The sequence below is a fragment of the Lucilia sericata genome, unplaced genomic scaffold (genome assembly GCF_015586225.1).
Source record: "Lucilia sericata isolate MDLA Ls3-8-SP2 unplaced genomic scaffold, ASM1558622v1 Contig001442F_arrow, whole genome shotgun sequence".
In the NCBI taxonomy this organism is placed as follows: Eukaryota; Metazoa; Arthropoda; class Insecta; order Diptera; family Calliphoridae; genus Lucilia; species Lucilia sericata.
In genome coordinates, this window is record NW_023995374.1 from 34,242 (window position 1) to 45,406 (window position 11,165).

The 11,165-nt window shown below is 30.5% G+C and overlaps 3 protein-coding genes across 3 annotated transcripts; 1 reads left to right on the forward strand and 2 right to left on the reverse strand.

The window, feature by feature from the left end:
- Positions 1-6: 6 nt before the first annotated feature.
- On the reverse strand, positions 7-1,539 carry LOC119611400. The gene is made up of 4 exons (XM_037966964.1): positions 1,383-1,539; positions 1,056-1,327; positions 307-998; positions 7-245 (listed from the first exon to the last, which is right to left on the reverse strand). Exons 1-4 carry the CDS (start codon positions 1,482-1,484, stop codon positions 49-51), a joined length of 1,263 nt encoding a protein of 420 aa, XP_037822892.1. The 5' UTR covers positions 1,485-1,539; the 3' UTR covers positions 7-48.
- A 1,355-nt stretch (positions 1,540-2,894) lies between these two features.
- On the reverse strand, positions 2,895-5,421 carry LOC119611395. Its single transcript, XM_037966961.1, has 4 exons — positions 5,320-5,421; positions 4,988-5,262; positions 3,189-3,904; positions 2,895-3,122 (listed from the first exon to the last, which is right to left on the reverse strand). Exons 1-4 carry the CDS (start codon positions 5,419-5,421, stop codon positions 2,926-2,928), a joined length of 1,290 nt encoding a protein of 429 aa, XP_037822889.1. The 3' UTR covers positions 2,895-2,925.
- Positions 5,422-6,102: 681 nt separating this feature from the next.
- LOC119611396 lies at positions 6,103-7,751 on the forward strand. Its single transcript, XM_037966962.1, has 4 exons — positions 6,103-6,204; positions 6,263-6,537; positions 6,707-7,398; positions 7,459-7,751. The coding sequence occupies exons 1-4, from the start codon at positions 6,103-6,105 to the stop codon at positions 7,653-7,655; spliced, it is 1,266 nt and encodes a 421-aa protein (XP_037822890.1). The 3' UTR covers positions 7,656-7,751.
- Positions 7,752-11,165: the final 3,414 nt, after the last annotated feature.

The following is an 11,165-nucleotide window of genomic DNA, read 5'->3' on the forward strand; positions in this document are numbered from 1 at the left end:
CAAAAATTAGTTTTTCTATAACTTCCGATTCTTTATTAACAACAAAACTTAATCTAAATAACCATCCCTCAACATTTGAGGTAAATAGTTTCGCATATCATCTATAAAACTCGGATTCTTATAGACCACATTTAAAGAGTTGCTATTTTCTAAAAATTTAGAGCTGTCCATGTCCTTCAAATCCTCAGCTTTTGAAGTTATTATACCAGCAAACATCGGAAGAAATGTTGACATTAAAAATAAAGCTAGAATCACAGAAAAAAAATTAAATCTAAATAAATATTTTAATAAAAAGTCCAAACTTACCAAAATGTCTATATCTATAACCAGCAATTTGAAAATCTGAATATCTGGGCAATTCACCCTGATAGTTTAAGCCCTTTAAAACTCTTATGAATTCTGAAAAATAATAATGCATAAATTCGTTTTTTCTCAAACGTAATTCAGCACTTAACATAGTGTACTGTGAATATATGGGATCAAGTGTCGAGGGAGCGAAACAATTCATTTGATAGTCCACAAATATGACATCTAACAATTCACCGTTCTGGTCGAATTTAAACATTAAATTTTTTATATGTAAATCACCATGATTTAAAACGAATATTTCATCATGGCTTTTATGCAATCTGTAAGCATTATATAGTTCCATGCAAACTTCCATCATATGGGGTTGCATTAGTTTCACTTTTTCCAAATAAACTGAAAATTCCTCATGTTCTGTTAGCATTTGTATAAAATTCCATATACCATTACGTGTAAAATCCATAGACATAACGGCGGAATTGTTGAAGATACCTTTATTGTATTTGGTAACAATTTCATGTTTTTCACCTTGACCCAGCACATAGGTGACGGCATGAAATTTGGCAATTTTCAAATAAACCATTTTAATTTCATTCTCAGTTAAATTACGGCCACGTACTGTTTCATAGCCGGCCTCACAAAGATCTTCCATGACAATAACCTGATGGGGTTCTAAGGACTGATATATGAGTCTGAGAGAAAACAAATAACAATTTATGGTTTCAAATCAGTTTTCCACAAATACTTACTGAGCCGACATTTTAGTGGGTTCTCCGATTTCCTGTAAAATTTTCTCTATTTTCGGCAAAGTTTCACTATACATAGAGATTTCAGTTTCAAATATTCCACATTTTCCCAACAAATCACGTTTCATACAATCCTCTTCCGGTATAGTTTTAATAACAAATGATCGTTTCTTTAGGCCCTCGGTTGCAAGATCATACATCACCTTACATCTAAACATAATGCTGCCATAATGATCACCCTTTAGAGTAGCTGGACTTATGTCAAAATTAATTAACTAAAATTGAAAAATAAGTAATAAATTCCGTTATTCTTTGAAAAATCTAACCCACCTTAACATTTTTACTCTTTTCGCTTTGAATCAAAACTTTCTGTAAAAATTCTTGATTTATCCAAGTGGGTGGTACTAGTTCATCTTCATTATAAATGCTCATAATTACGATTTAGTTTTCTAATAGTTTCCGTAGCCCTTTCAGTTTGAGTAGAAGGTTACTTATAGCAGAATCTTATAGTCGTACAACTGCTTTTATACTTTAGATTCTGATCGTGAAAAGTTTAAGATAATTTTTACTCAATAATGCATTTGTTTGTTGTTTTTTTAATTTATTACGTAATAGAATTCCTAAGTAGGTACTTTTGTAAATTATTTATATTTGAGAGAATCAAGTAGAAAGAGAAAACGAAGCACGTAAACATAGGCGGTCAAGATCGACTAGATGAGACCCTTACTGCGATATTAACTAATTTGTGAGCCTTATATCGGAAATGGGCTTTTATCGAAAGTATTATAAAACAAGTAAGAAAGTATAGTCGGGCGTGGCCGACCATATGATACCCTACACCAGTTATGAATATTAAATGTGATTTATTTTTCATAATAAAGCATTTATCTTCAATATTCCCTTGTTCCGATACATTTAAGCAATTTATGGATGAAAAACTAATTTTCTGAAAGAGGGGCAAATATGGACCAAGCCCGATAAAATTTTGTGAATATATTTATATTTACATAATATTTTATTGTGCTGAATTTCATCGCGATATTTGTGTTTATAAGTTAATTTGGGACATTCAAGTAATTTTCTGAAGGGGACTTTGTATGGGAGCTAGGGTCAAATGGGACCCGATCTTTATGAAATTTGGCAGGGTCATCAAGACTTCTATAAAACTTAGTTGTGCCGTATTTTATCGATACATCTGTGTATTTAACATAATTATGAGCTCAGAAGCCCTTTTCGGGGGGTTCTGTTCTATGGGGGCTAGATGAAATAATGGACCGATTTTAACCATTTTCAATAGGCTTCCTTGGGTCAAATAAAATGTGCGTGCCAAATTTCATCCAATTATCTTGAAAATTGCGACCTGTACCTTGCGCACAAGGTTTACATGGACAGCCAGCCAGCCAGACGGACGGACATAGCTTAATCGACTCAGAAAACGATTCTAAGCCGATTGGCATACTTTAAGGTCTAGGACGAATATTTTTGCATGTTACAAACATCAGCACAAATCCAATATACCCTCCGCACTAATGTGGTATAGGGTATAAATATCTAATAATTAGATTTTTTGTAAAAGATGGCGGTATATTGAGCTTGCCATTCCGTTGGTTAAACATAGAAATATTGGTCCTAGACCCAATGTGTATATTCTGAGCCCTTATAAGATTCTAAGGCGATCTAGCTATGTCTCTCTGCACTGCTTGAGCATGGTATTTTGGTATAGAAAATACTTAAAATCTCTTCGGACATATTCAGATATCTCAGCACTGTATATCAAAAGATATGTATTTCGAAAACCTTTCATTTTCGCAGAAATTTTTAATAATTTTTCCAAAAAAAAAATCGATATTAAACAACTTTATTAAAACAAAACTTAATCTAAATAACCTTCATTTAATAAAATTGGCATAAATTGACGTATTTCATTTATAAAAGCCGGTGTATGATAAACCATGGATATTGCATTGGGATTCTCGAAAATTTGTTTTGTATCAGTGTCCTTCAACTCATCCATGGATTTACCCAAAAGACCCACCACCATTGGCAAAAAGGTTGATAAAAGGAAAATGGCTAAAATATTAAAAAAAATATTATAAAATTAATACAAAAAACATATCGAAAATGCGCCAAACTTACCAAAATGCCTATATTTAATACCCGATATTTGGAAATTCGAAAATAATGGCATTTCTCCGCGATAACCGATTTTCTTTAACATTTTTAAGAATTCTTCAAAATAATACTGACTTAGTTCGTGACGTTTCAAACGCAGTTCCGAACTTAACATCATATATTGCGAATAAATTATATCGATATTTGAGGGGGCATAACAGCTGATCTGATAGTCCACCATTATTAAATCTTCCATATGATTTTTCTTGCTAAACTTAAACATTAGATTTTTCATGTGAAAATCACCATGATTCAAAACGTATATATCGCCCTTATCACAGTTCAGATTAGTGCTATTATTTTTATAGGCCGTATATAATTCTTTACAAGTTTTAGCCAATTTCGGCTGCATAGCTTTAACTTTGTCATAGTAAACTTTGAATTCCTCATGTTGCGATAACATATCAAGGAAGAACTTTATACCATTAGCCATTAAATCATTTTGCATAGCCATTGATGTGCTAAATATACCATCTTGATATTTTGTGACCTCTTCGCGATCGTGTTCGTTTTCACTGTGACCCAACATATAGCTGACGGCATGGAATTTGGCTATCTTACGATAAACAGCTTTGATTTCATCCTCACTTAGGAAACGACCGCGCACAGTATCGTAACCAGCTTCACACAGATCTTCGAGTATGATGACTTTGTGTGGTTCGAGAGAGTGATAAATGATTCTGAAATGATTGTGAAAATTGTATTTAAAAGAAAAATACAATTTTTTTTCTATAGAAAATTTTTGGAAATTTTCTTCTATAGAAAATTTTTGGAAATTTTCTTCTATAGAAAATTTTTGGAAATTTTCTTCTATAGAAAATTTGTGGAAATTTTCTTCTATAGAAAATTTTTGGAAATTTTCTTCTATAGAAAATTTTTGGAAATTTTCTTCTATAGAAAATTTTTGGAAATTTTCTTCTATAGAAAATTTTTGGAAATTTTCTTCTATAGAAAATTTTTGGAAATTTTCTTCTATAGAAAATTTTTGGAAATTTTCTTCTATAGAAAATTTTTGGAAATTTTCTTCTATAGAAAATTTTTGGAAATTTTCTTCTATAGAAAATTTTTGGAAATTTTCTTCTATAGAAAATTTTTGGAAATTTTCTTCTATAGAAAATTTTTGGAAATTTTCTTCTATAGAAAATTTTTGGAAATTTTCTTCTATAGAAAATTTTTGGAAATTTTCTTCTATAGAAAATTTTTGGAAATTTTCTTCTATAGAAAATTTTTGGAAATTTTCTTGTATAGAAATATTTTGGAAATTTTCTTCTATAGAAAATTTGTGGAAATTTTCTTCTATAGAAAATTTGTGGAAATTTTCTTCTATAGAAAATTTTTGGAAATTTTCTTCTATAGAAAATTTTTGGAAATTTTCTTCTATAGAAAATTTGTGGAAATTTTCTTCTATAGAAAATTTGTGGAAATTTTCTTCTATAGAAAATTTGTGGAAATTTTCTTCTATAGAAAATTTGTGGAAATTTTCTTCTATAGAAAATTTTTGGAAATTTTCTTCTATAGAAAATTTTTGGAAATTTTCTTCTATAGAAAATTTTTGGAAATTTTCTTCTATAGAAAATTTTTGGAAATTTTCTTCTATAGAAAATTTTTGGAAATTTTCTTCTATAGAAAATTTTTGGAAATTTTCTTCTATAGAAAATTTGTGGAAATTTTCTTCTATAGGAAATTTGTGGAAAACTTTCCAAAAATTTGCTATAAAAAAATTTTCTTTTATAGAACATGTTCATTTTTTCCCTCTAACTTACTCTGCTGATAATCTGGTTGGCTCTCCACAATCGGCTAAAATTTTCTCTATTTTCGGCAGTGTTCTGCTATACATATCAATTTCGGTTTCAAATAATCTAGATTGCATTAATATTTCCCGCTTCATATTCTCCTCAACGGGCAAAGTTTTAATAATCATTGATCTCTTCATTACACTCGATGTCTTGCAAAATTTATACGTTACTTTACAACGAAACATAATACTAGCATAATGATCCCCCTTTAAACTAGCAGGACTCATATCAAATTCCACGATCTATAAATTAAATATAAAATTAATTTAGTAAAACTTATTATGTTTTATTTTCTTTACCTCAATATCATCATCATGTTCGTATTCCGATAAAACTTTGTGTAAAAACTCTTTATTGATCCATGAAGGAGCTACCAATTCATCGTCATTATATATACTCATAGTTCCGGAGTTACGTGATATTTTTTTGTGTCTAACGTTAAGTTTGAAATATAAATCGTTAATGCGATTATATGAAAATTGTATAGTTCAATTTATATCGGTGAGCGTAATGTCTATACAAATTAGCATTCGTAAAGAGAACCACTAATTGTTTGTATAACAAAAATAAACTTGTTTAGATTAAGGTACTTCGTCAAAGTTGTCGATAAGATTGTCAGAATGATTGTTATGAATATAACATAGATCATTTGGCACGAGTCATTCTACATATATACAAACTTTTTACAAATATTTCATCAGGTAGTAAAAAGCAAAAAAGCTTTTTTAAATCACTATATATCAGAGGGGGTTTTGATCATATCGATTATAAAATTATAAACTGTTAAATCTGGATTGTTGTTTAGATATCTCAGAGCCCTAATTTGTGATAACTAAAGCTAAAAATGTTATTTATACTATAGCAAGAATAGCTTTTTCCCTCTGTCCCTTTTTAACAAACACTATTTTTATTCAAAATCGAATTTATCTTATCTTTAAAATTGGCAAATCTATTAAAAAAAGTTTCTTGATTAACACGATAATTCAAAATATTATAAAAAGGTCTTATAAGTTCTATACGGAAGTTTGTTATTATTTTGAACTTAAACTAAACGGTTGGGAAATTTGCCAAATTTCTACAAAATGAGTCTTTATAATGACGATGAACTGTCACCTCCTTCCTGGATTAATCAAGATTTTCTAGAAAAAGTTTTAGTTCAATATGAAAACAATGAATTTGTGGAGGTAATCAAGTGTGATTTATACTAAAAGGTCTTGAAATTTAAAATTTAATTTTTTTTAGGTCATTAAATATGACATGAGTCCCGCAAGTATGAAGGGTGATCATTATGCTAGCATTATGTTCAGATGCAAAGTGTCCTATAGATTTGATAAGTCCGGCAGTACTTTGGAAAAATCCTTAATTATTAAAACATTGCCCTTGGAAGAGGGACACAAACGTGATCTGATAATGGACTCAAAGGCATTTGAGACTGAAATTGCCATGTATACAAAAACTTTGCCAAAAATTGAGAAAATTTTAGCTGATTGTGGAGAACCAACGAAATTATCAGCAGAGTAAGTTATTTTGAAAACGGGAGAGAGAGAGCTTTTTCTCTTAACTAATGATAAACGAGAAAAAGCTTATCTAGATCTAAAACTAATTGAAATTAAAAAAAAATTAAACTGATTATAATAAAAATTTTCATTTAAAATATTACTATTTTCTTTTTTAATTACATTCCAGAATTATATATCATTCTTTGGAACCCTATAAGGTTATTATCCTAGAAGATCTTTGTGAATCGGGTTACAGTATAGTACGCGGTCGTTATCTTACCGAGGATGAAGTTAAGGCGGTTTATCGTAAGATTGCCAAATTACATGCCGTCAGCTATATGTTGGGTAAAAGTGAAGATCACAAAATTGTCACACAACATCGAAATGGTGCTTTTACTATGGGCAGTCAAATGATCAATGACCTCTTAATAGGTGGTATTAATAATTTCATTGATTTACTCTCATGTCATGAAGAATTTGAACCCTACTTCGAAAAGGTTAAATTAATGAAACCCAAAATAAAAGAAGCCTGTAAAGAACTATATGATGCTTATAAACTAAATAATGGACGCGGTGACATATTCGTTTTAAATCATGGCGATTTTCATATGAAAAATCTAATGTTTAAATTCAATAAGAAAACCCACTTGGAAGATTTAATAATGGTGGATTTTCAATTTAGCTGCTTTGCCCCGGCCAATATTGATATGTTATATTCACAATTCATGATTTTGGACTCGGATTTGCGTCTGAAACGCAATGAGTTAATGTACTATTATTTTATGGGATTTACGAAAACTTTGGAAAAAATTAACTATCAAGGTGAAATGCCCTTGTTTTCGGAATTCCAAATGTCCAGCATTAAATATAGGCATTTTAGTAAGTTCTTTTAAAAAAATTAAATTAAAAAAAATATAAATATTCAATTTTTTATTGTAGCTCTCTTCATAATGTCCACTATATTACCCATGGTTGTTGGATTTTTGGCTAAACCCATGGAGGATTTGAAAGACACTGATGCTGCTAAATTGTTCACAAACCCCGATTTAATAACCATGATGTATCGTGAACCGAAATTCATTGAAGATATTCGCAATTTGTTGCCAATTTTGTTAAGAGAGGGATATTTAGATTAAATTGTGTTTAAGTAATTTATAAATTTAATTTGTTATTATTTCTTTTAAGTTTTTTTTTATTAATTAAAATATTTAAAAAATAATAATTCTCCAAGTATTAAACTAATCAGTTTAAAACATTCGACAATTGTATTGACAAGTCTATGGACTATTCTATTGACTAGTCTATGAACGAATTTATTGACTAAGCAATCGACGAACAGTCTATTGACTACTCTATGGAATAGTCTATTAATTTGTCTATAGACTATTGACTGATCTATGGACTAGTCTATAGACTCTAGTCTATAGAATACTCTATAGACTCTAGTCTATAGAATACTCTATAGACTCTAGTCTATAGAATACTCTATAGACTCTAGTCTATAGAATACTCTATAGACTCTAGTCTACAGAATACTCTATAGACTCTAGTCTATAGAATACTCTATAGACTCTAGTCTATAGAATACTCTATAGACTCTAGTCTATAGAATACTCTATAGACTCTAGTCTATAGAATACTCTATAGACTCTAGTCTATAGACTCTAGTCTATAGAATACTCTATAGACTCTAGTCTATAGAATACTCTATAGATTCTAGTCTATAGAATACTCTATAGACTCTAGTCTATAGAATACTCTATAGACTCTAGTCTATAGAATACTCTATAGACTCTAGTCTATAGAATACTCTATAGACTCTAGTCTATAGAATACTCTATAGACTCTAGTCTATTGACTAGTCTATGGGCTAGTCTATGGACTAGTCTATTGACTATTCTATGAAATAGTTTATTGACCACTTTATGGACTAGTCTATTTACTTATCTATGGACAAGTCTAGTCTAACTAATCTGTGGACTATATCATTGACTAATATATGGACTAGTCTATTAACTAGACTATGGACTAGTACATTAACTTATCTATGGACAAGTCTATATGGTGTATATGGACTAGTCTACGCACTAGTCTATTGACTAGTCTATGGACTAATCTATAGACTAATTTACTATATAATCTAGGGATTATTTTATTGACTAATCTATGAACTAGTCTATGGACTAGTCTATTAATTAATCTATGGACTAGTCTATTAATTAATCTATCGATTATTTTATTGACTAATCTATGGACTAGTCTATTGAATACTGTAGCCTATAGACTAGTCTGATGACTAGTCTATTGACTACTCTATAGACTAGTCTATTGACTACTCTATGGACTAGTCTATTGACTACTCTATGGACTAGCCTATTGACTAGACTATTGACTTGTCTATGGACTACTCTACGCACTAGTCTATTGACTAGTCTACGCTCTAGTCTATTGACTAGTCTACGCACTAGCCTATTGACTAGTCTATGGACTAGTCTATTGACTAGTTTATGGACTAGTCTATAGACTAGTCTAGTTTATTGACTAATCTATGAATTAGTCTATTAACTAGTCTATGGACTAGTCTATTAATTAATCTATCGATTATTTTATTGACTAATCTATGGACTAGTCTATTGAATACTGTAGTCTATAGACTAGTCTGTTGACTACTCCATGGACTAGTCTCTTGAATACTCTATGGAATAGTCTATTGACTACGCTATGGACTAGACTATTGACTACTTTTAGTCAATTTATTGAATACTCTACTCCATAGAGTATTCAGTCTATTGACTTGTTTATAGACTAGTCTATTTACTAGTGTATGTACTAGTCCATTGAATAATCTATGGATCAGTCTACTGACTACTATAATGAGTAGTCTATTGACTACTCTATGGAGTAGTCTGTTGACTTGTCTATAGACTAATCTATTAACTAGTCTATGAATACTCCATGGACTAGGCATCTGACTACTCTATGGACTAGTCTATATAACTATATACTAGTATATTCTCTAGTCTATGGACTACACTATTGACTAGACTATTAACTTGTCTATGGACTAGTCTAGGCACAAATTTATTGACTAGTCTATAGACTAGTCTATTATCTAATATATGGACTAGTCTAAGTCTGAAGACTAGTCTATTAATTAATCTAAGAATTATTTTATTGACTAGTCTATGGACTAGTCTATTGAATACTATATAGGCTAGTATATCCTCTAGTCTATTGACTACTCTATGGAGTAGGCTATTGACTTGTCTATGGGCTAGTCTATTGACTATTCTATGAAATAGTTTATTGACCACTTTATGGACTAGTCTATTTACTTATCTATGGACAAGTCTAGTCTAACTAATCTGTGGACTATATCATTGACTAATATATGGACTAGTCTATTAACTAGACTATGGACTAGTACATTAACTTATCTATGGACAAGTCTATATGGTGTATATGGACTAGTCTACGCACTAGTCTATTGACTAGTCTATGGACTAATCTATAGACTAATTTACTATATAATCTAGGGATTATTTTATTGACTAATCTATGAACTAGTCTATGGACTAGTCTATTAATTAATCTATGGACTAGTCTATTAATTAATCTATCGATTATTTTATTGACTAATCTATGGACTAGTCTATTGAATACTGTAGCCTATAGACTAGTCTGATGACTAGTCTATTGACTACTCTATAGACTAGTCTATTGACTACTCTATGGACTAGTCTATTGACTACTCTATGGACTAGCCTATTGACTAGACTATTGACTTGTCTATGGACTACTCTACGCACTAGTCTATGGACTACTCTACGCACTAGTCTATTGACTAGTCTACGCTCTAGTCTATTGACTAGTCTACGCACTAGCCTATTGACTAGTCTATGGACTAGTCTATTGACTAGTTTATGGACTAGTCTATAGACTAGTCTAGTTTATTGACTAATCTATGAATTAGTCTATTAACTAGTCTATGGACTAGTCTATTAATTAATCTATCGATTATTTTATTGACTAATCTATGGACTAGTCTATTGAATACTGTAGTCTATAGACTAGTCTGTTGACTACTCCATGGACTAGTCTCTTGAATACTCTATGGAATAGTCTATTGACTACGCTATGGACTAGACTATTGACTACTTTTAGTCAATTTATTGAATACTCTACTCCATAGAGTATTCAGTCTATTGACTTGTTTATAGACTAGTCTATTTACTAGTGTATGTACTAGTCCATTGAATAATCTATGGATCAGTCTACTGACTACTATAATGAGTAGTCTATTGACTACTCTATGGAGTAGTCTGTTGACTTGTCTATAGACTAATCTATTAACTAGTCTATGAATACTCCATGGACTAGGCATCTGACTACTCTATGGACTAGTCTATATAACTATATACTAGTATATTCTCTAGTCTATGGACTACACTATTGACTAGACTATTAACTTGTCTATGGACTAGTCTAGGCACAAATTTATTGACTAGTCTATAGACTAGTCTATTATCTAATATATGGACTAGTCTAAGTCTGAAGACTAGTCTATTAATTAATCTAAGAATTATTTTATTGACTAGTCTATGGACTAGTCTATTGAATACTATATAGGCTAGTATATCCTCTAG

Excerpts from the sequence above, each read along its gene's own strand:
- LOC119611400 (XM_037966964.1), bottom strand. The coding sequence starts at position 1,484 with ATGAGCATTTATAATGAAGATGAACTAGTACCACCCACTTGGATAAAT. Across the intron at positions 1,328-1,382 it reads AAAAGAGTAAAAATGTTAAG|TTAATTAATTTTGACATAAG; the intron begins GTGGGTTAGATT and ends TTTCAATTTTAG. Across the intron at positions 246-306 it reads TTATAGATATAGACATTTTG|CTTTATTTTTAATGTCAACA; the intron begins GTAAGTTTGGAC and ends CTGTGATTCTAG.
- LOC119611396 (XM_037966962.1), top strand. The coding sequence starts at position 6,103 with ATGAGTCTTTATAATGACGATGAACTGTCACCTCCTTCCTGGATTAAT. Across the intron at positions 6,538-6,706 it reads CCAACGAAATTATCAGCAGA|AATTATATATCATTCTTTGG; the intron begins GTAAGTTATTTT and ends ATTACATTCCAG. Across the intron at positions 7,399-7,458 it reads CATTAAATATAGGCATTTTA|CTCTCTTCATAATGTCCACT; the intron begins GTAAGTTCTTTT and ends TTTTTATTGTAG.
- LOC119611395 (XM_037966961.1), bottom strand. The coding sequence starts at position 5,421 with ATGAGTATATATAATGACGATGAATTGGTAGCTCCTTCATGGATCAAT. Across the intron at positions 5,263-5,319 it reads AACATGATGATGATATTGAG|ATCGTGGAATTTGATATGAG; the intron begins GTAAAGAAAATA and ends TTTAATTTATAG. Across the intron at positions 3,905-4,987 it reads CCAACCAGATTATCAGCAGA|AATCATTTATCACTCTCTCG; the intron begins GTAAGTTAGAGG and ends CAATCATTTCAG.